This window comes from Rhinatrema bivittatum, chromosome 3 (genome assembly GCF_901001135.1).
Source record: "Rhinatrema bivittatum chromosome 3, aRhiBiv1.1, whole genome shotgun sequence".
NCBI lineage: Eukaryota > Metazoa > Chordata > Amphibia > Gymnophiona > Rhinatrematidae > Rhinatrema > Rhinatrema bivittatum.
Genome location: NC_042617.1, coordinates 2460284 through 2484785, shown reverse-complemented (window position 1 = coordinate 2484785; position 24502 = coordinate 2460284). Strand labels below are relative to the sequence as shown.

Genomic DNA, 24502 nt, shown 5'->3' with positions numbered 1-24502 from the left:
TTGTGGTGATGTTAATCCAGGATGTGATGGCTGCATCAGCGTCTGAGAAATCAAGATGAGTTAGTTCCTTGGAGAGATGGCTGTCGAGGTGATCAGAAGAGCAGGGTTTTCTGAATTGTATTGTGGTTGTAGGGGAGGATTGGGGTGGAAGATCTTTAATCTCAAGGGCAGTGGAGATGATCCTGTGTCAGACCATGGGACCGGTGAGCTGTCAGGCTTGGAGGAGATGGAGATAGCTTCGTTGATGAAAATGAGGTCTAATGTGTGACCAGCCTTGTGGGTCGGGCGGTTAACGATTTGAGAGAAGCCTAAGTGGCTGAGTGAAGAGAGTAGAGTTTCGCAGTTGTGGGATTGTGGGGTTGCGTCCACGTGCAGGTTAAAGTCTCCCAGTATGATAGCTGGTTTGTCCGCGTTGATGTGTTTCGTAGTGAGTTCAATGATGGGAGAAGGGTTGGAATCTAGGGTTCCAGGTGGGGCGTAGCTTAAACAGATTTGACTTAAAGAGGGCTACTTCTATGTTGTAAGTAGTGTTGGTCAATTGTAGGGTTAGGCCTAAACCTTTTTTTGCCACTAAGAGAAGTCCTCCTCCTCTTTTCTTAATTCTGGGTATGGAGAAGAGATCATAAAGATGTGTGGGAAGTTGGTTTGTGATCACTGTGTCCGTGGATTTCAGCCATGTTTCAGTGATGGCACAGATGTCTGGATTGACTTCTAAGAGGTAATCATTAAGGATGTGTGATTTTTTGGTGAGCAATTGGGCATTAAAAAGAGAGAGTGAAGAGTGAGAGACCAAGCAACTGTGTGATAGGAGAGATCATTATCGTATTAGTCTCTGTTGGCGACTGAGGAGAGATGAGGTGATTCTGGAGAGGTTTTTGCAGGATCTTGGGTGATATTTGATCGAGGGGATGGTGAGGGTTCCCATCTTGGTGATTCATAGGAGGGGATCTCTAGAGAGGAGGCGGAGCTACTGTGTAGCAGGAAGCAGGAGGAGGCCGATCTCGGGTGGAAGGGAGCGGGAGACTAGGGCTCTCTAGATTTGGAAGATGGTATCGAATGGCTTGAGGTCTGTAGATACAAGTTAAAGGCTTGGGGGTGGCCCGGCGGGGCTGCACGAAGGGGTGCACAAAAGGGGCAGGCCCCTTTGTCGCGCTCCTTCAGCGCGCGGCGCTGGGCGGGTTTCAAGTTTAAAGGCCTCAGTGGCCTCGCTGGATTGGCTTACGGGAGCGGCACCTCCTATTGGCTGGTCCCTGGAGAGCTGGCTCGGGGGCGGACTTCAAGGCCTGCGGGACGGCGATGGATGCCTTGCGATCGGCGGTGGAGCTGCCGAGGGTAAGAGTTAAATTTAAAGGGCCTTCTTGGGTATGACGCTACAATCTTGGCACACCTGGAGTTGGGGGTTTTCTCCAAGTCTTCTCTGAAGAACCTCTCAAGCTTTATCAGGTTGGATTTGAAGTGTCGATGCACAGCTATTTCCGGGTCTCTCTAGAGATGTTCAATCAGGTTCAAGACCGGGCTCTGCCTGGGCCACACAAGGACATTCACAGATTGGGCCAATTCCACTCTTGCATTGTCTTGGCTGTAAACTGAAAGTGAATCATTGCCCCAGTCTCAGATCCAGAGTTGTCTGGAGCAGGTTTTCATCAAGATTCTCTCTATACTTTGCTCCATTCATCCTTCCCTCGATCCTGACTAGTCTCCCAGTTCTTGCAGCTGAAAAACATCCTGACAGCATGATGCTGCCACCACCATAGGGATGGAATTTGCTAGGTGATGAGTGGTGCCTGCTTTCCTCCAGGCATGATGCTTGGCATTCAAGGCCAAAGAGTTCAATCCTGGTTTCTTCAGACCAGAGAGAGAATCTTGTCTCTCATGCTCTGAGAGTCTTTTAAGTGCCTTTTTTTCAAACTCCAAGGAGGCTGTCATTTGCCTTTTATTGGAGGACTGGCTTCTGTCTGAGCTACCATAAAGGCCTGATTAGTGGAGTGCTGCAGAGATGATTGTCCTTCTGGAAGGTTCTCCCATCTCCACAGTGGGATTCTGGAGCTCTGTCAGAGTGACCATTGGATGCTTGGTCACCAACCTGATCAAGGCCGTTTTCCCCTGATTGCTCAGTATGGGCAGACAGCCAGCCAGCTCTAGAAAGAGTCCTGGTGCTTTCAAGCTTAAATGGAAGAATGATCGGACCTTCAATGCTGCAGCAATTTTTTTGTTCCCTTCCCCAAATCTGTGCCTCAACACAATCCTGTCCCGGAGGTCTACACACAATTCCTTCAACTTCGTGGCTTTGATTTTGCACTGACAAGCACAGTCAACTCTGGGACCTTCTATAGACAGTTTATACCTTTCCAAATCATATCCAATCAATTGAATTTACTATGTGTGGACTCCAATCAAGTTGGAGAAACATCTCAAGGATGATCAATGGAAACAGGATGCACCTCAGCTCAACTTTTAATGTCATAGCAAAGAGTCTGATTACTTATGTAAAAATGATTTGATTTTTGTTTTTTTATTTGCACAAATTTCTACAAACCAGATTTCTCTTTGCCATTATGGGGTAATTGTGTGTAGCCTGAGGAAGTAAAACATGCATATTATCCATTTTAGGATAAGGCTATAATGTAACAAAATGTGGAGGAAAAGTGAAAGGTCTGAATACTTTATGAATGCACTGTAAAGCTGAGCAGGAGGTGAGGATGGACAGACTGGATGGGATGTAAAGTCTCTCTCTCTCTCCTCACCTCATGATCTGTGTTTCTCTGAGGGAGAGGAAGGGATATAAAGCTGAGCAGGAGGTGAGGAAGGACAGACTGGATGGGACGTAAGGTCTCTCTCTCACCTCATGATCTGTGTTTCTCTGAGGGACAGGAAGGGATATAAAGCTGAGCAGGAGGTGAGGAAGGACAGACTGGATGGGACGTAAGGTCTCTCTCTCTCTCACCTCATGATCTGTGTTTCTCTGAGGGAAAGGAAGGGATATAAAGCTGAGCAGGAGGTGAGGATGGACAGACTGGATGAGACGTAAGGTCTTTATCTCTCCTCATCTCATGATCTGTGTTTCTCTGAGGGAGAGGAAGGGATATAAAGCTGAGCAGGAGGTGAGGATGGACAGACTGGATGGGATGTAAGGTCTCTCTCTCTCTCCTCATCTCATGATCTGTTTTTCTCTGAGGGAGAGGAAGGGATATAAAGCTGAGCAGGAGGTGAGGATGGACAGACTGGATGAGACATAAGGTCTTTATCTCTCCTCATCTCATGATCTGTGTTTCTCTGAGGGAGAGGAAGGGATATAAAGCTGAGCAGGAGGCGAGGATAAGAACATAAGAAAATGCCATACTGGGTCAGACCAAGGGTCCATCAAGCCCAGCATCCTGTTTCCAACAGTGGCCAATCCAGGCCATAAGAACCTGGCAAGTACCCAAAAACTAAGTCTATTCCATGTTACCGTTGCTAATGGCAGTGGCTATTCTCTAAGTGAACTTAATAGCAAGTAATGGACTTCTCCTCCAAGAACTTATCCAATCCTTTTTTAAACACAGCTATACTAACTGCACTAACCACATCCTCTGGCAACAAATTCCAGAGTTTAATTGTGCGTTGAGTAAAAAAGAACTTTCTCCGATTAGTTTTAAATGTGCCCCATGCTAACTTCATGGAGTGCCCCCTAGTCTTTCTACTATCCGAAAGAGTAAATAACCGATTCACATCTACCCGTTCTAGACCTCTCATGATTTTAAACACCTCTATCATATCCCCCCTCAGTCGTCTCTTCTCCAAGCTGAAAAGTCCTAACCTCTTTAGTCTTTCCTCATAGGGGAGTTGTTCCATTCCCCTTATCATTTTGGTAGCCCTTCTCTGTACCTTCTCCATCGCAATTATATCTTTTTTGAGATGCGGCGACCAGAATTGTACACAGTATTCAAGGTGCGGTCTCACACTGGAGCCATACAGAGGCATTATGACATTTTCCGTTTTATTCACCATTCCCTTTCTAATAATTCCCAACATTCTGTTTGCTTTTTTGACTGCCGCAGCACACTGCACCGACGATTTCAATGTGTTATCCACTATGACACCTAGATCTCTTTCTTGGGTTGTAGCACCTAATATGGAACCCAACATTGTGTAATTATAGCATGGGTTATTTTTCCCTATATGCATCACCTTGCACTTATCCACATTAAATTTCATCTGCCATTTGGATGCCCAATTTTCCAGTCTCACAAGGTCTTCCTGCAGTTTATCACAATCTGCTTGTGATTTAACTACTCTGAACAATTTTGTGTCATCTGCAAATTTGATTATCTCACTCGTCGTATTTCTTTCCAGATCATTTATAAATATATTGAAAAGTAAGGGTCCCAATACAGATCCCTGAGGCACTCCACTGTCCACTCCCTTCCACTGAGAAAATTGCCCATTCAATCCTACTCTCTGTTTCCTGTCTTTTAGCCAGTTTGCAATCCATGAAAGGACATCGCCACCTATCCCATGACTTTTTACTTTTCCTAGAAGCCCCTCATGAGGAACTTTGTCAAACACCTTCTGAAAATCCAAGTATACTATATCTACCGGTTCACCTTTATCCACATGTTTATTAACTCCTTCAAAAAAGTGAAGCAAATTTGTGAGGCAAGACTTGTCCTGGGTAAAGCCATGCTGACTTTGTTCCATTAAACCATGTCTTTCTATATGTTCTGTGATTTTGATGTTTAGAACACTTTCCACTATTTTTCCTGGCACTGAAGTCAGGCTAACCGGTCTGTAGTTTCCCGGATCGCCCCTGGAGCCCTTTTTAAATATTGGGGTTACATTTGCTATCCTCCAGTCTTCAGGTACAATGGATGATTTTAATGATAAGTTACAAATTTTTACTAATAGGTCTGAAATTTCATTTTTTAGTTCCTTCAGAACTCTGGGGTGTATACCATCCGGTCCGGGTGATTTACTACTCTTCAGTTTGTCAATCAGGCCTACCACATCTTCTAGGTTCACCGTGATTTGATTCAGTCCATCTGAATCATTACCCATGAAAACCTTCTCCATTACGGGTACCTCCCCAACATCCTCTTCAGTAAACACCGAAGCAAAGAAATCATTTAATCTTTCCGCGATGGCCTTATCTTCTCTAAGTGCCCCTTTAACCCCTCGATCATCTAACGGTCCAACTGACTCCCTCACAGGATGGAGAGACTGGATGGGATGTAAGGTCTCTCTCTCTCCTCAGCTCATGATCTGTGTTTCTCTGAGGTAGAGGAAAGGATATAAAGCTGAGTAGGAGGTGAGGATGGAGAGACTGGATGGGATGTAAGGTCTTTATCTCTCCTCACCTCATGATCTGTGTTTCTCTGAGGGACAGGAAGGGATATAAAGCTGAGCAGGAGGTGAGGATGGACAGACTGGATGGGATGTAAGGTCTTTATCTCTCCTCACCTCATGATCTGTGTTTCTCTGAGGGACAGGAAGGGATATAAAGCTGAGCAGGAGGTGAGGATGGACAGACTGGATGGGATGTAAGGTCTTTATCTGTTTCACATCATATTCTGTATTTCTATGAAAAGCCATCATCAGAGAACCCCGCTCCCAAGAGGGTGGATGGGCTTTAGTGGTTCACTGTTCAGATTAGATAAAATTCCTTGCACACTTTCGCTTTGATGCTCTGTCACTTGATCCTGATTTTCTGTGGAAGATTTGCAAATGCTCAACGCCCCTGACCCTCCCCCAGGAAAGCCTCCTGTTAACGTGGCTACAATCAAGCGGAACATGGAAGACTGCACGGGGGGGGGGGGGGGGTAATTTCCACACGGCATCTCATGTTGTAAGGTAGGTAAAATGCTTAGAAAACGGCTCTTTGTATGTTTAATGGTGGGGAGAGCCTGGATCATCCCCTCATCCATTTTCACATGCTCACAATATGCAAATATAAGGTATAGCAAGTTCAAAGTTATGTTTAAAAGGAGAAAAAAACAAAAAAACAAAACAAAAACTTTGCTTTAACAGTGGACAGCAACTGCCTCACAGAAAGATTTATTATGCACCCTCCAGCTACAGTGGCACCAAAGGAAATATACGTCACTGCCTCCCCTGCTGCTGCTCCAGTTAACGCAGTGCAAGAAGGTAAGTCATACAGTCCCCTAAAGTTATTTCTATAAGTAGAGAAATTATTCAACGGGAAACCACAAAAAATAAATCACTAGAGTGATTTTGATAATTTCACCTTGGGCTCATTCTCTCTGCTTCCAAGACCTGGGGATAGGATTCCTCAGCTCCTCACTCCCTCTCCTCGTGCAGCCCATGGAATAGATCCTCCCAAGTGCGCCATCTCTGCATGAACCCAGGAAACGCACTCCCCAGCCCCACACTCAGTCTTTCTCCCATGCCCTCTCTCTGCTCCCAGGCATCACAGGGAAGGGATGTATGGCCCTACAGTGAGCGAGCATGTGGCACCCAGGAGGTGGTCACGTTTATAACTGTACAGACCTTTTCTTGTCTATTTTGGGGTTTTTAACAATGCTTTAAAAAACTACAGCTTTAACACTTTGGAAAACTGTACTTATTTTAAAAATGTGTAAGAAAGATTGGGAATCTGCATTCATTTTATTATATGTATATTGCAGCATGGTAGCTGGCTGTAATCCTTCCAGGCTTAAATGTACTACAAGTGCCACGAGAAATTCCTTAAACATCCACAATCAGAGTTCAGTGTTTATGCCCAGATAACTCTAGACCTGTGTTCAGCTTTATTTATTCACTGTTATATGAGGAAGGCTGGGCACGAGCAGCAGGTTTTATTAGAGCAAACTGGGGCCTAGCCGTTGCTTTTCCTAATAAAAAGAGGAATGGAGCAATAAAGAATCGTGCCATAGCCCGTTTCAGGAAACCAAATGCTGGTGCAATTTCTGATGTGACGGCTGAACTGAGGGCCCCTTGAAGTGGTCATAGGTAAGGAGCCTTTGCATTAGAAAGCTGTGCTTTCATAAGAGAGGAGAGTGGGACCCAGGGTGCTTTCACGTTGCCACTGAAGAGCAGTACAGCACGCTGCGTGGACACACAAAGGACAGCATGGCGGAAAGCTAGCCGTCCCGAGCACGCATTAGTAAGACCGAAAGAGCTAATTATGTGCCACACTCACCTTGCTCATCTCTTCTCTCTCTTCAGCATGCATCCAGATGGGTTTGTGGTCATCTGGACAGGTAAAAGACGAGACAACATATGAATCTTTCAGGAGAGTTCAAGTAATCTCAGCTTTCTGACATACATCTATGCATATTACTGCCCGAGCACCTCCTCCACCTCTCCCTCGCTGTCACTCTGGGCCCAGCGCTACCTGTACAGGGCAAGCACCTCCTCCAACCAGTCAGCAGAAGCACTGCTTATTCTACTTTTTTACGCTAATATCTCTTCAATTTTTCTAACATTTCATGACCATTTTAGAACTAGGGACGGGTGAGAGGGGCAGCTGCCTAGTGTGCAAAGCACTTTAAGAACAGAAAAAATGATTAAAATGCAAGTGTGCGGGAGGAGAAGCCTTTTCAAGATGGTGGATTTGTCAGCACCTGCTGCTGGGGCTGCTGAGCACTAAGCTTTGTTATTTGATACTATGGTGAAACATAAGCTTAATGTTACCATTCTGCCTTTGGCAGCCTCTCACCTCTCTTTTTTGCCTTCTTCTTCGGCCCGGAGGCCCCGACGGCATTTCTTTTTTTTAAACATTTTTATTGGTGATTAACACAGTATTACAATACAAACATATGGTATAGAAAAACATCACCATAAAGTACATATTTAGTCTCAAGACCAATCCCTCCCACCCTCCCCCCTGACCAACTGAATAGAGTCTTCTGGTATGAAGATTGAGATATTCAGAAGTCTCGAGCTCGCACACTGACACAGAGTCTTAACCTTCTCCGGATACACGCCATCCCATGTATGATGAAAGGAATGAAGGTTGGGCTGCTTAGCCGCCGTAATTTTGTTCATTGTGCATACATTATCCAATCGTTGCAGAACAGCCGAAAACTGTGGGCCTTGGGGCGTTTTCCAAGAATTGGCGATCTCCATGTGTAGGGCTATACAAGCTTGTAGGCTGAATGGGTGTGCTGTCAGTGTGTCGTGTAGTAGTGCAAAGTCCATGGATAATTCAATTGTGGAAGTTAATATAACTGAGATCAATTCTTACAAGCAAGTCCATCCCCGACTGCATTTCTACGCGGCCTGGAGGCCACCGAATTTCCTGCCGCTGTGCCGTGGCAGAGAGCTGCCGCCATGCCCTGCACAGTCCGGAGGCCGCCGTCGTTCCTTCCATGTGGCTGGAGCCACATGGGTGCTGCCCCTGCGGCCAGGAGGCCGCTGTCCTCGTTCTCACACGGTCCAGAGGCCCCTGTCCTTTCTCCAAGTGGCTGGGAGGCCATAGACGTCACCGCCGCCGTCCACGGAAGGAAGCCACTGCTGCCCGGGTCTCCATGTGGCCTGGAGGCCGCCGATGCTGCTGATTCGCGGCCGCTGGCCACCGCCGGCTGCCACCAGTGTTTCCATGCGGCAGGGAGCCACTCTGACACTAGGCCCTGCTTCATGGCATAGTCCTGCTCCATCTTCAGTGGCAGGGACACCGCTCTCCAAGGTCCTGCCCACTTCCTGTCTCCTTAAGCGTGGGGCTGCGCCTCTCTTCAGTACTTAAAGAGCCAGCGAGGGAGTGGTACTCCAGATGGCATCATCATGGGAATCTCTCTTCAGCCCTATAAAAAGGGCCTGTCTCCATTGCTTCGTTGGCTTCGCAAGGAGCCAGTCCTCGTTAGGACTTCTCTTCAACCTGCATCTCGATGGCACTCTGTTCCATGTTGGAATTCCATGTCTTTGTCTTCGTTCTCGTCAAGGTCTCTCGTCTGATCCTGTGTCTTGTCTGTCCAGATCCTGATGTTCGCCCTTCAGAGTCCCTGAAGTCCTGATGTCCTACTCTTTGGATCTCTTCACGTCCCAATCTTCTTCATCACAGATGTCCTTTGCCTCGGCAGCATAAGCCTCCAGGATTCCGGCTTTTAATCCTTTGAGCTTCAGGTTCCATACTCAGAGTTCGCTCGAGCTCCGTGCCAAGTCTTTTATTCCGAGTCCCTGGGATCCTGAGGTTCTTTTCCTGTATCCTGTCCGAGTCTTCGGAGCCTCTTGTGTTTGCTTTACCACATGAATGAACTCTGCATAATCAGTACCTTAGCAGTGTGGTCTGTGCCTTGCCTGGCTGTGGAGGGCACGCCTCAGTGCAGACCTCGGAGTCCTTTACGTATCTTGAACTGTCAAGCAACCCGAGTTCCGTCTCAGTTCGTCAAGCAACCCGAGTTCTGTCTCAGTTCGTCAAGTCTTCGTGTTTATTCCTTAAGTATCCTGAGTCTCATCTTAGCCCTTCAAGTCTGTCTCAACTTTCAAGTATCCTGACTCTTCGTTGAATCCTTCACGTATCCTGAGTCTTCGTCTGAATCTGTCTTCCTCGCCCTTCAGCCTCTGTCCGTCCTGTCGCATTTGCTGTTCCATACGGCAGGTCCAAAAGGGCTATTGAGTGGCCGGAGGGCTACCCCAGAGACCAACATTGCTTTGCTGGGTCTCTGATGCAATCAGGTTCGGCAGAGGCCAAGGTTCTACATCTTCAGCCTGTGCTTTGACACTCCTCGCCTGTCTCGGTGCTTCCCAGAGCTCCTCTGTGTTCGTGTTATGGCCAAAGGGTACAAAATCTTCCAGAAATGGGCCCACCTCCAGCCCAGCCTGGAGATTCAAGATGGCATTCTATCAGAGAGGTGGTGTTTTGGAGCTTCAAGAGTTTCCTGTTATCAACTTGAATTATGCCTCTTATTAAACGGAAGGCAAAGATTTGGGAAATGCTCCCAGTCACTCCCAAGCCTGACCCTTCTCAGAAGAAAACTGAGGGATTCCTTACCCCAGAATTTGTTTTTGCGCTGGATGCCAGTTCCTTGGCAATTGGAGCTGCAGAGTGAGCAGCTCCTTCGCCAAAGGCTGATATCACCTTGAGTGCCGGCATGCTGATTACTCCTCCTCCCCCCTCTTGGATATCATCTACAAGCAACTCCTTTCCACTTTGTCGGTTGTTATTGAACCCTAGGATCGGTGGTTTCTGGGAAGGCGTCTCATGTTGCTGACATGACACCCCTGGAGGCTGAGCTGGTTGGGTTCTCGGCAACTGTGGCAGGGAGTCTAGTGCTTCCGTAAGCGTAGATGATCCTGCAGTAAGACCCCGGATAGAAACCTTGACGCCTGAGCGGAGTGGTGAGGACTGTGAAGGCAAATTCTTACCCCATTACAGAAGTTTGGAGCTTTATTTTCCGGCCTACACTGAAGAAACCTTCTGTGGTTACCTTAGATTCAATGTGGTCAGCTCTGATGATCGTGGAAAAATCCATGTATTTCTTCACTTGTTGATGTTACTTCAAACTTTTTCTCATATTCAATCTTCTGAGACTTTGTTGGCTTCACAAGGTGTAAGCTTAAAGAGTTGGAAAAGCAAGTGGTTTCATTTCAAAAGGTTCAATTGATCTTGGTTCAATCTGAGTAAACTCATTCTAAAAAATTGGAGAATACTGAGAACTCATTATTTAAATTTAAGGGATTTGAATTTTCCTGTTATTAATTTCCCCTATTGAACTTTTTAAAAATATATCTCTGAGGTTCTTAAGATACCTTCTGAAGCCATACCTTCCATCATTAAAGCTTATTATTTAAAGTCTCAAGCAAATATTAATCCTGATCTTTTAAAATTTCTGGAAACATCAGAAGATATTTCTACATCCAAAACGTGGGACTTTTCTTGATTCCTTTGTTTTCTTTCAAGATAATGAATTTATCATCAGAATGTTTTTTCATCAGAGAACTTTGTCCCATGGTCAGCAAACCTGGATGTGTCCGGATTATCACCAGAGAGACTCAAGATCGATGGAAAAAAGTTCTTGCTATGGGTGCGTCTTTTATACTTTGTTACCCTTGCAAATGTATATTTTCCCACTTAGGGTCCAAATTTGTGTATTCTGATCCTATTTATCTGAAATATTATCTTGATGCTCATGTTAAGTTTTGAATCAAGCAGAACTAAGTAAATCGGCAAAGATGTTTTTGAACGCGGTCTCTCTTTACCAGTTACTTTTTTCAGTTTGTATCACTCTAATCTTGTATCTCCCCTTGTATTTCCTTTAAATATTTGAGTTGTTTGGCTAGGAACTTATACCTTAGTTTTGATTATATACAATATTATGTCATTTCTTTTAGCCAACTCTCACTGATTTTTCTGTACAAATTATACTTGTGGTTTTTTTTTTTTTAAGAAAACTAGTCTCTACTGTGAGGGAACCTCTGGACTCTTCCATGGCTCAGGAAGAAGTACATTTCCTGATGGAAGGTGTGGATCCTGGGATGAAGGAGAACTCGCCAGTTCCAGGATCTCACTTTCTCAGCTGGCTGTGGGGCGGGTGACATGAGAGCTACGACCTGTGTGGCTGGAAGATGGGACGTTGTTCCTCACTGCTGGAACTTCAAAGTGCTGGAGGTGTGGACGCGACGGAAGATAGGAGAAATCACGGGAGATCCATCTCGGCAATGGAGGCCGATGATGGGAGCTCAGCAGAAGTATCAGTTCCTGTAGTGCTATGTTGTTCTCCTGCTAAGTTATAAGCTCCCATAAATATATTTCTCCTTAAGATATGAGGGCCATATTGTCTTGGACTGAAAACTCTCTAACTGGGATGGTTAAAGAGTTACATGCTTTCTCTCATAGAGAAGAAATGTTCCCATCCTGAGCCTAACAGTGCTGAAGTACAACGGTGTGAAGAGAAAATCACCCCACTACAAAAATGTATAGACGCTGACAGTCAGGGTTTGGTCAGATCTTCAGAGTAAACTGGAAATGTCGGAAAGAATGTTAGAAGCTGCAATTTGCATTGTTACTTTCTCCTTCTCCAAGGGACAAGTTTCCTAGATATCTGAATGTGGTTCTTAAACATGGTGCAGTCTTTTCCAGCGACTGCGAGGGTGCCGAGAACAAGCCTCCGCCGCATGCTCTGCGAAATCGTTTCTAGTTTAACAGAAATTCTGCAACACTTGCAGGAAGAAGTAGCGCGCAGATCTATTCTGTTTTTACTTTTCCTTTGGGTACATTAGAGCGTACCTGGCACTTCAAAGCCTGACTTTGCCTATGGGAGAAGATTTTTCCCTTTCAATTTCCAGTGAAATGTATTGCAAAACTCGAGGGTTTTATTTTCAGTTTTATCATCCTACCCAGCTGGAGAAATTTCTGCAAGAAAGCTCTTGATAGTAGGAATTGGTTTTGAGTTTTGACTAAGCACCATCTGTTTGGTTCTGTATTTTCTACTTTCTCTCCCCCTCATTTGTGGACTCATTTTGTGGCTTGAAATCTTTTTCAGATTTTTGCTTATATTGCCTATATTTTGTATTTGATTGGGAGCTAGTTTTTTTTCTTTCCTGGGTTAAGTGCTTGACTTGTACGTTTTGAAAACTGCAATAAAGTGAAAAAAAAGAATTCAAGTGTGGGTCAGCAGTGTATGAAAAGCTGAGCTCCTAGCACCCGAGAAGCAGGAGCATGGAAGGACCAGGGATGCACATACACACGCCTGCCCCGGGTGCTCTGATCCTTACATCAGAGGTGCAGCGCTGCCCTCCAGAGGCAGATATTAAAGAAAAAAGCTGAGCTCCTAAACTTGGACTCCTGTGCCTGTTAGGCCCTTCTATGCTCTTGGCAAGTGCTGTATTGTATTTGCATATTAGCTTATCAGGTTGGTTATGTTTGTTTATGCCTTTCTTGTCCAAATGAACTGTTTCTGCAGTCTAGATTGAAGACACAGTTAATCGAAACATCAAGGGGCCGTGAAGAGTGCACTAATTATTAGGTGACACGTCTTCATGTTTGAATAAAGGCCTGTACTTAAGTTATAAAGCCTTGGATTCTTTACGCCTGACCACTCCGCCTGCCTTTTGCCAGCCTATTTTTTCAGTTGACATTCACATACGTGTAGGCCTGCAATTTATTTGCCTGAATGTAGGCTCCTATTTAGGTGCCTTGTGTTGAAAACTGTAGCCCCCCCCTCTTTAGGTTCCTAATTTTAGGTGCTGAGTGAAACTAAGTCTGAATTTAGGAATTCGGCCCGCTCCATTTCCAAGAAGCCTTACCTACATTCCTGATCTCTTTCTCCCTCATATTCCATCTCCAGGCTTTCCTCGGAGGACTCTGCGTCAGGTGTTGCTCTCTGTCCTGCAGGTTTTCTTTCCTCCCATATACTTTGCATATTTGGCCATGGTGGTGGTGTTGGGCTCCTGCACTCTCCATCCTTTAGGTTTCAACCCCTTTTTGCAATTCATTCCCATTCTTTCTTCCTTTGAGGCCCACTCCATCTGCTTATTCACTCTCCCGGAAGCCATCATTTATCATCCCCCTCCTCCTCTCTCTCCTGGCTTTCCTTCTTCTTTCACCCATCTTCCTCTTACCTTATTCTTGGCAACTTTAAACTCCATGTCAATGACCCCTCCGACTCCTATGCCTGAAAACTGCTTTCCTTAACCTCATTTGATCTTTAACTCTGCTCTACCATCCCTATTCACATGCATAGCGCCTGCCTTAACCTAGCCCTGTCCTCCAGCTGCTGTCTCTCATACCAGCATCTGGGAGAGACAGCACATGCATTGTGTGTGATTGCACGTGAGGAGGGAAGAGAGGAGAGAGTGTGTGTGGATGTGGTCAGTGCAGTTAGTGAGGCTGGGTTTAAAAAAAGGATTGGATAAGTTCTTGGAGGAGAAGTCCATTAACGGCTATTAATCAAGTTTACTTAGGGAATAGCCACTGCTATTAATTGCATCAGTAGCATGGGATCTTCTTAGTGTTTGGGTAATTGCCAGGTTCTTGTGGCCTGGATTGGCCACTGTTGGAATCAGGATGCTGGGCTTGATGGACCCTTGGTCTGACCCAGTATGGCATGCTCTTAAGGGGAGGTGGGGAGAGAAAGATCTTGTGTGCACCATCTCTCCCCTCAACTAATTTATGACAGCTCAGTAAGACTGCAAATCATGAGTTCCCAGGTATGAAGAGCATTTTTTATCCTTAGAAACTGTAATTTTTGATTATTTTTTTTTTGTAAGTTTTTATTTTTGCATGAAAAACAGATGTTACAACACATAATGTGCCTACTGTTTAGAAATATTTTATTGGTGTTTGGAAAGTTTAAAAAAAATGTGTTTAATTATTGGATGTTATTCTATTTGACAGCTGTTTTGAAATCTGTATTCCTTTTATTGATCTGGTGTTACTATTAAAACTCATCTTATGCAGGAGATCATACAATGCATCCGCGCTGCAAGTGGCGGACCTGTGCACGAGCTGTGCAGGAGATCCCACAGCACATTCGCGCTGCAAGCGAGTACAGCCTCCAGCCGAACGGATTTGACCTGGAGTTGCTAAGCCCAGCAAAAGGCCCGCCCAAAATGTATCATTATCACATGTCGTTGCGTGGACACCCAGCACCGACAGCCTGAAGACCTTCATGAGGTGGAGTTCCAGCGTCTATCCTGTAAATCCTTGAGAGCCGTAGCCCTTGGCACTGGAATCACGGACCTGTTTCATGACGGCGGACACCGCTGCGTCCAGCCAAGGGAGGCGCAGGATCCCCAAAAGCATTGCCTGGGAGGATACAGCTTGTCTATATCCTTGCCTACTTTCAGACCCAAAGCGTAATGGCCCAGTCCCCGGAGAAAGATGTGTGTCCGAGAAGAGAAAGGAAAGACAGGACCGGGTCCCTAACTGCCAGACGGGATCCTACCTGTGGAGCTTCTATTCTGAGCTCCTGCAGGATGGCTGGAAAGAGCAGGGCCTACTCATTTTCATTCATTATAGCCATCTTAATTTTTTTTTTTTTTTTTTAAAACGTACCACGTGTGGGTCGCACTTCCCATCGCTTGTGCTTCCCTTGTTGGTACCCTCGCTGCGCCGATACCTCCGTATCTACCTCCTCGGCCCCCCTCAGGAGCCTTACCGGAGGGTCCGTCTCGTCCTGAGATATGAAATCCGTGTCAGTCCGCAGCGTAGCAGACCGCAATGGTCTATCCTTTTGGCGGGTCGGAACCGCCCCGGGACTTATTCCATGTACGATTCCCCTGGGACCTCGGCTGAAGCTCCAGCTTCTCAGGAGCCATTTTTTTTTTTTTTTGTAACTTTAAAACTTTGCCCGGAAAAGCACAAAATCTAGGGAAAAAAAACGATTCTGAGGAGGAGCCCTCCCCTGGGCTACCCTCCTGTAAGGGAGAGACCTCCCCGCTGAAACGCTCCCCCCCCCCCCCCCCCCCCGAGGGGCTTTTGTGGAGAAAAAGACGCGGGAGGCCGCAATCCCTCTCCCAACGCTGGCCGCATGGTTTCCCGAAGTGAGGACAAAATGGCCGTCGTTCCCGCGCTCAGCGGGAACGGCTCTACCAGCCCTGCCTCACCCGGGCCTGCGCTCACCGGTGAACGCGGCGCCCGTATACGACCCCCCCCCCCTGACCGAGGTCGGGAGAGCTCCCTTGTCCCCGCGCACATCCCGAACACAGGCCGTTGCACGAGAGATGCACCCGCGCGTACGAGGACCCCGAGAGATCCATCCCTACTGCTGCCTTCCCACACCCCGCAAAACCGCAATAAAACTGCCCAACCAGCAGCAACGATAGCGGAGAGCCGCGCGATACCAGAGAGCCGATGTGCCAAGGGAGAAAAACAACACTTTTTTTTTTTTTTTTTTTTACACACAGAGACGCACTTGCAGATCGCTGTCCTCGGTGCTGGGGCTCCCTGCTCCAGTGGGGGGTGAGTGAGCCGGGCTCCCCGGTATCACCCCCGACGCTGCTACCCCGAAGGGACCGGGTCCTCGACCCTGAGCAGCGGTCTCAACCAGGGGGGATAGTCCCCTCAGGACCTTCTAACCCCCTGGGAGGCTCTCAATGACGAGGAACCTGACTTGTCTCTTCTTTTTTTTTTTTTTTAAACCGATCAATTAACCAAAGATCCTGACTATAACTAAACCATACAACAAGATCCTGACTATAACTAAAACCATACAACTACCCCATCAGGAGCCCCCCAGAGACTGTGGGTTATGCATCTGCCATCTGCTGGAGACAGAGTAAGACTGAGAGGCTGTGGGTGGCACCCTGGTATATGGCAGAGCCCGTCAAAGTTTTGCTCTGTCTCCATCTGCTGGTGCGGAGGCATAACCCAGGTGTCTGGACTGATCCGGGTACGTACAGGGAATGGATGTTATTCTATTTGACAGCTGTTTTGAAATCTGTATTCCTTTTATTGATCTGGTGTTACTATTAAAACTCATTTACATTTCTTAATTTTGTTGTTTGATGTTTTATGAGGCATGACCATGTTTGATTTTCCATTGTTGCACTGCATACAGAGTTTGGCTTGTTGCAATTTCCAGTTCACTTTTTGTCTGCATGTTTCTATTTATACTTTCTTATGGTGAGGTTCTGTCCATGTGACTAATGTGGAGGATGATGCTGGCTAGTATGTACTTTCTGGGTAGGGATCCACAGCAGCTGGCTTGTTCTGTATTCCTAATAGGAGGTGCATCGGCAAGGAGGGTGAAGGAGTGAGATTTTTCTCTGCTTTTTTATAATTTTGTTTTTATATGAGGAAAACAATTTCAATCATTTTTACATAACTTGAAGATTTTACATGGAAATTAATGTCAATTAAAATTAATATTCAAGAGTTGTGTTCAGGAATCTGGCGATCAGGTGCCAACCAGCTATGGCAACTCGAGGACCAGAGTTACTGAGCCCAGATTTAAATCTTGGCACACTACTTCAAAACCTTTGCCCAACCCTGACCTACACCTTCCTGAATCTCCAAGTGTCAGTCCTTGCATCTTCTCACCGTTTCATCTCTCCTTTCCTCCACCACATTAAGTCAGTTGATGAAGCAGTTTCTTAAAACCACCATACTCTCCTCTTCTTTAGACACTCTCACTCCTCTCCTTACCCATCCTGTAAGGCACAGTAAGGCACCCCAGCCTTGGCTCACCCCTAGAATTTGCTTCCTACATTCCTGTGCCTGCTCTGCAGAATATCTCTGGCTAAAATACTGTGCCCATACCAACTTCATACTGTCCTCCTTCCAGTCTTCTATTGTACTTGCCAAGTAAAACTACTATCTCCATCTCACAAATTCAACTACAACCGTCACCGTCTCCTTTTATTTATTTATTTTATTTATTTACAATCTTTTCTATGCCGTCGTTAAGCGGGTGCCATCACAACGGTTCACAATAAGGCACAAAAACTATGTTGCATAAAGTGTCTGGAATTCTAACTCTTAAACAGGTGCCATCAAAAATACTGTAACATTATATCATAATAAGTACTATTTGGTGAGTGTTATAAGTTATGTCTACTTTTTCTAACACACAATTCCCTCCTTAAAACTTTCTTCGCCTCCCTCCCAGACTATAGCTAATTCCTTGATAAGACTCACAAAATTAATCTCAAGTTCTCAACCAGGTAACCTTTACCTCCCTTCTCCACCACTTTCCTCTGCCACTCTCTCCTCCTCTTCTGAAGTCACAGTGGAGGAAACTGCCCATCTTTTCTCCTCTTCCAAGTTCACCACTTGTTCCTCTGACCCCATTCCCACCCAGTTCCTCAGCTCTATCTCCACTGCAGTCATCCCTTCTCTCACTCTCCACTGCTACTGTTCCTGCTGCCTTCAAACGTGCTGTATCACACTACTTCTCAAAGAACCCCCACTAGATCCTACCTGTCCTGCCAGCTATCGCCCCATCTCCTTTTTGCCTCCAAACTACTCAAACGTACTGTTCCCTGCTGCTGTCTTGACTTTCTTACATCTCAAGCCATTCTTGATCCACTTCTGTCTGGTTTTCTCCCTCTACACATTCAACTTGCCAAAGTTTCCAGTGACCTGTTTATGGCTAAAGCCAAAAGGTCTTTACTCAGTCCTTATCCTCTGACACCATCTATTCCTTCATACTCTGTCCTGCCTTGGTTCTCTTCTTACCCCTCCCATCGCAGTTTTAGTGTTTCCTTTGGTGGATCCTCTTCTACTGCCATCCTGTGCCTCAGGGCTCTGTCCTTGATCCTCGCTTCCCTCCTTATACTAATTCCCATGGTGCTTTGATCTCCTCTCTTGGCTTCCACTGTCATCTTTATGCTGACTACTCCCAGATCTACTTTACATCAGAAAGTTCATCAGGAATCCAGTCCCAGATTTCAGTTTGCTTGTCTGACATTGCTACTTGACATCCCACTACCACCGTAAACTCAACATGCCCAAGACAAAGCCCCTTATCTTTCCCTCCAAGCCCTCTTCCCCTGTTCCTACTTTCTATTTTTTTGTGGATAACACTATAATCCCTCCTAGTCCCTTCAGCCCGAAACCTTGGAGTCATCTTCAACTCTTCTCTCTCTCCTCTACACATATCCAAACATTGCTAAAATGTGCCATTTCTTTTTCTATACCATTACCAAAATCCGTCTCTTCCTTTCTGAACACACTACCAGAACCCTTATTCGCTTTCTCATCACCTCCCACTTATTGCACCCAACTCCTCAAAGGTCTCCCAGTGAAGCATCTCTCTCTACTGCAAGCCATCCAAAATTCAGTGTGTGACCTTTCATCAGTGTTGCTATGCCCATGTAACCCCTCTTCTCAAGTCACTACATTGGCTCCTGATCAGTTCCTACATACATTTCAGGCTCCTCTTACTCAGCTACAAGAAGAGTCTTCACCCTGCACCTCCCTCTCTTATCTCTCCCTACACTCCACTCAGACAAGTCACTCCTATCTATGCCCTTCCTCTCTACTGCCAATTCCCGACTCCATTCTTTCCACCTGGCTGCACCGTGAGCTTGGAACGTACTTCCTGGGCTGGTGAGTCACGTTCCCTTCTCTTGCCCTATTTAAATCCTGCCTAAAATCCCACCTTTTTGAGGCTGCTTTTAAATCTTAAGGCTGTAAACAGGACAATTGGGTTAATTTTTATCCATTGTCTTAAGAAATTAAATTCCTTAAGTTTCTTTTGCTCTGTATATTTGTCTTGATAAGACTGTATGCTCTACTGAGCAGAGACTCTTATAGCTGTCTGTACAGTGCAATAGAAGATTAGCAGTAGTGCATTTTCATAAAGTCAATTTAGAAGCCTAAACCCTTTGAAAATTGACCCCTCAGTCCCTAAATGTAGACCCGGCATGTCACTGCTGACAAGGCATGACTTCACACCCCCACTGCACTTTTCCTTCTGCCGACAATCAACTATGTAGATGAACATGAAAACAAGGTAATGGATTACAGACAGGCTGAAAAACAGAAAGCTAATATAAGGAAATGGAGAGAGAGTATGGGAAAACAAGGAAAGAGAGATAGCAAGAATGAAAGTGGGTTAAACCTGAGAGAACGACATAGGCACATAGAGGAGGGAACAGGAGAGCCAGTGATGTCTGGCTAACACATACCATCAACAGAGCCAAACTCCTTGACATGGGCTCGGGTCAGGATCTCCTTGTACAGAATCTCAGCATCCTTGTACTTGGCTTGTTTTAGGTAGCACGATGCCTGTAAAAAAAAACCCAGCAGAACAGCACTTAACTCCTCCAAGAACACAAAGACCCTTAGCAAGAGCAGTACTCCACCCGATTCTTTTTCTGCTATATCTAGAGACTTAGGACCATCTCCCTCCTTCCCGATGCAGCAGGAAGTCTCTCCAAAGGAGAGAAGGAAATAGAAGGCAAATGAAAGCCAGGTTGAGAGTCCTGAAGTGCACTTTCTGTCCGAGACAGGAGAGCTGCCTTTGAAATTGCACATTTGGTGGAAGGAGTGAAATGGTACAGAGTAAACAGATACATGTGGAAAAATGCAATTTTACCAGAATGAAGGAGGATTAAATTGGCAAATGTCCCATGCAGTGGTGACAGTGCCATGTGTGACACGATGCACATTCCACGGCGTGAGAGGGGTTAACCAACATGCAAGGGGCACATCCTCTGGAGCTTGGAAGTCATGCACAGAATGAACAATTGTCCAAGCACAGAAGGAAACTGCGTTCCTTCCGCCTGTCGCACCTCCCATTTAAGAAACACCGCATACCAGATTGTTCTTGGTCTTGGCCACGTTGGGGTCATCAGGCCCAAGTCGGGATTCATAGATCTCCAGTGCACGGCGGTAATAATACTCCACTTCCTCGTACTTGCCCTGGTTTTGGCACAGCAGTGCCAGGTTATTCAGCTGCTTAGCAACATCTGGATGTTCTTTGCCTAAAACCTGAAGAGACAAGAATGGGAATGAAAAGAAGATTAAAAGAAATGTATCTCACCCGTCAATTACGCTGCAGTTATTTCCACAGCAGTCTGAACTCTATAGGGTTAAACGCTCTTACTGAGATCTCAGGTCTGCTCAATGTCACCCAGGGTTTGTGCTTTCTCCTTCCCAAGCACTATACTAAGAGCAAGTAAAGACGGTACAGATTAACCACCTTCCCTCCACGCCTGCTCAGAATGAGTAGAGAGAACCAACACCCGGAGAAGGCCTGGCCACGGAAACGTCCCTGCGTCTTTCTCCCCACCCCAGCTCCCTATGGAGGAGGGAACGACGCTGTTTTAATCATCATTTGTCTTCTTCCAAAGGCTGCATGAGGCAATGCTTCCCTTCTCAAAGCTGCTCAGCAAACCTCGAGCTTTCCCTGTGCAGGAAGCTGAAAGCATCGTGTGCAATGCATCCTCTTAAAGTCCGTCACTGACTTTAGAGGATCAGAAATGTCGTTCTTAACCCATCTGTAGGAACTTTTGTTCTCAGTTTTTATTTTGTCAGAGAACTACATCGTTTATTATAAGCAACCAAACGGCAGAAAATCAGCTGGAAAATGATTTTCTCCTGTTTGTCTTGGTTAAAACCAAATTCTGATAAATCAAAACTATTAAGACAAGAGTCCCTAACTATCTGAAATAGCAAAAACAAGCAGCTCACATTTACTAGCGTTCTTGTGCTGTCTAGATGGATTGCTTGACCTCCAGTGAACATTATATTGTCCCTGCTCTAGAGCAGCTGAGCTGGAACCAGGCCCTTGTGCTATTCCAGCGTTTCATGTCTTCTAGGAGTAGCTGCTGCTAAAAGCATTCGTTTCTAGTATCCAAAAGCTGCACCTCACCTTTATTCAAGGTGGAAACGGAATAGTCGCTGCTTTTCTAGCCTCTTAAATCTTATTTAGCATTTTTACTGTGTGATGAGCCCTCCTGAAAATTCAGACAGGGCTGCTTGAAGTGCTTTGCTTCTTGACGTCTAGGCACTATGTCCGCGAAGCCACAACAGGAGAAGAAGCTGCAGGGGAAGTCGGCAGACCCCAAAATGGCCGATGGGCTGCCGAGCCCCAGCCAGCCAGGTAGTTCAGGTACCTGGGAGCTTGTGGAGGAGGTCACTAAAGCGGTGGTCCTGGCTCTAGATACCCGTTTTCAGGGTATCGCACAGCAAATAGCTGCTGGTAATGAGACATTGGCAGAAATCAAAAAGCAGGTTGAAGAGACTCAGAGCAGGATAGTGGGACTGGAAACTGAGACACAGGAGCTGCAGTGTAAACATAAGGACCTAGATAAGCACATGCAAATTATGGAGGCCAAATTGGAAGATTTAGAAAATAGATCTTGCAGGAATAATCTGTGTTTTGTGGGCCTCCCTGAACCTATCGTGGAACGGGAGCTGCCTTCGCTAATGGAGGGCTGGATACTCTGGGCCTACAAAACCTGAGGGGCCAGTGCCATGCGGAAAGAGCTCATAGAATGGGGGCGAGGTTGCCCAATAACTCTCGACCCAGAATAACCATTGCAAGATTCCTAAACTATTCACATAAAGTGCGAATCCTGCAGGCATACCGGAAACTGGGACATCTGGAATATGAAAAGTAAGATTTTGATGTTTCAGGATTTCTCAGCCAAACAGAGAGAATATTCTGGGATCTGTACAGCGAGCTAGTCAAAAAAAACACATCAAATTCACATTACAGTATCCAGCAAAGCTGCGTTTGGAGTAGAAGGGGGCCTGGTGCACCTTCGATACCGCGACGAGTGCCCAACTCTTCTTGGATTTGGAAGGGGACACTTGATAGACTGTAATTGTGGGCTCCTGAATAGACAACGCTTTGTTTAGGTTTCTCTGCAGGCCATGGAGGCGGCCCGGAGGTGTTGTCCTCACTAATTATAGATACAGGTTATGGTTTTATACAGTTTTTCAAGCTTAGACGTGTGTATAGGTGAATGTTAACCACTTCGTACCTTGTTTTGCGGGGGGGGGGGGACCAATACGGATTGTAAGGTGACCTTCGTACCTCTGTAGTAAGAGGTAGTTCTTCTGTGGGAGTAAAATAAGGAGTTCATTTGGGGGGGAATACGGGAGGGTGGGGAAGCGAAGGGAAGGAACGGGGTAGGCAACATGGGGTACAACTGAGTTTCGTGACTCGTCAAGGGGGTCATTTACAGTAGTGTATACTGGAGGGTGGAAGATTTAAAATCACTGTTCGATTTCTAAGCTGGGGCGAATGGAACAAGTTCATATGGCTAAAAAACAGATATGCAACGATCCTGTTGGATTAAATATGGTTGAGAAGTTGTGCTTACTTTCCTGGGATGTGGCAGGCATTGGCTTCACCAGAGAAGCGCACTAAGCTACTTACCTCAATCCGCACATGCAAAGTGCAGATAGACAAGTCTCCTGAATGCAGGCTAAGTTCTATCCAACATGACAAACTTAAGAAAGATTGGGTAAAGGAAATCTATTTTTCTCCAGCGCTTAACAGGAAGGGGGGAGTGGTGGTCCTGATAGGGAAGCAAATAGCGTGGGAATGGGTCTCCATAACAACAAATCCTATGGGGAGATATGTTATTGCTGTGCAGAAAAGATGTGGGCGCCTAATCACCATATGAGGCACATATGCTCCTAATGTCTACTCCCACACGTTCTTTCTAACCCTGGTAAAGGCGCAGGGACCTACCATAATAGCAGGGGCTTTAGATAGGCCATCGCGAGTTATAATACTGACTATGGGACGAAATAAGGGGAGACCTTTTCTCTGCAAGCAATTGCACTTGATAGATATTTGGTGGACCCTGCACCCGGAAGAGCGGGATTATACACATGTATCCCGCGCTCACATGACCATGTCTAGAATAGACTATATTCTCACATCCGCCTGGAGCCTGGCTCTTGTATGTAGGGCTGAAATTGGCACACCGAGTGAGAAACCCCGGTGGCGATTTCCAGTGCATGTAACCCGAGATAGCGAGTTTCAAGCTTATCTCAAGGAAAAATGGGCTGATTATGTTATGAATAATAAGCAGCATAGGGATGACCCTCTGCTTTTCTGGGAAGCTGGGAAATCTGCGATGCAGGGGCGACATAACTGCTTATCTGATCAAGAAAGCTAAACTAATTAATCAACGTATTTTGGAATTGGAGAGGGAGTTACGCAAGGAAAAGATCAAATTAATTAAGAATCCATCCGAGTTCACCAGAAAGGCGTATAGGGAAGTCTTATGTGCTCTAAATAGCTATCTACATTAAAAAAACAACAAAACAGAGAAACGGAGGTTATATGCTTCACATCAGCTCTATTGCTTTGGAAATAATGCGGGAAAACTCATGGCTAATCTAGTTAGAGCCTGAAAGGGACAAACATTTATTGAAGCGCTTAATGATTCCAAGGGTCAGACACACACCTCGGCCATATGTAAAATATTTCAGGCCTTCTATGCAGACTTATACAATGCTGAGGACTCTACAGATGCTGACGCGCAAGAACAGCGCATCTTTCAGGGGTTAGCGCTCCCAAAACTGTCCAAAGAGCAGTTGACTTGGTTAAATAGGCCAATAGACACCAAGGAGATCTAGGAAGGGATTAAAAGTAGCCCCATACACAAAGCGCCAGGATCCGATGGATTTAATGCAGATTACTATAAAATATTAAATGGCGCAATAGGCGAGGATCTTAAAGAGTACTTCTCAGCGGCGCTGCGTAAGGGGGCCTTCCCAAGGGAAGCAAAACAGGCTTTCATTACAGTTCTGCCTAAAGGTGGGAAGGACCCCTTGCAGGCAGTCTCATAGAGACCTATTTCTTTATTAAATTATGATTTGAAGCTTTTTGCTAAGATTATAGCCACCCGTTTACAAGAATTCCTACCATCACTGATATCCCAGGAACAAGTAGGCTTTGTTAAAGGCAGAGCGTCCTGCACTCATATCATTCGCCTTTAGTCAGCAATGACACTGTCAAGGGGATGACTTACAGGCCATGGTGGTAGGCTTCGTCGCTGAAAAGGCGTTTGACCGAGTAACATGGAAACCTCTCTTTTCGGTGCTACGCCACTATGGCCTGGAAGGGGACATACTGCATTATATCTCGTTATTGTATCAGGATCCCACCTCATCAGTTTTGGCGAATGGGATTCTCTCACAGGGTTTTGAACTTAA

At 45.9% G+C, this 24502-nt stretch overlaps 1 protein-coding gene across 8 annotated transcripts in view; it reads right to left on the bottom strand.

Moving 5' to 3' along the window:
• KLC4 (kinesin light chain 4) overlaps positions 1–24502 on the bottom strand; it is a 253009-nt gene that overhangs the window by 178811 nt on the left and 49696 nt on the right. For all 8 annotated transcript variants that reach the window (XM_029592801.1, XM_029592805.1, XM_029592802.1 and 5 more), the window contains exons 8-10: positions 20138–20311; positions 19507–19606; positions 7136–7188 (exon numbers count right to left, since the gene is read on the bottom strand). In XM_029592801.1, the coding sequence (XP_029448661.1) occupies positions 7136–7188; positions 19507–19606; positions 20138–20311 (327 nt within the window). The remainder of the gene's footprint in view (positions 1–7135; positions 7189–19506; positions 19607–20137; positions 20312–24502) is intronic.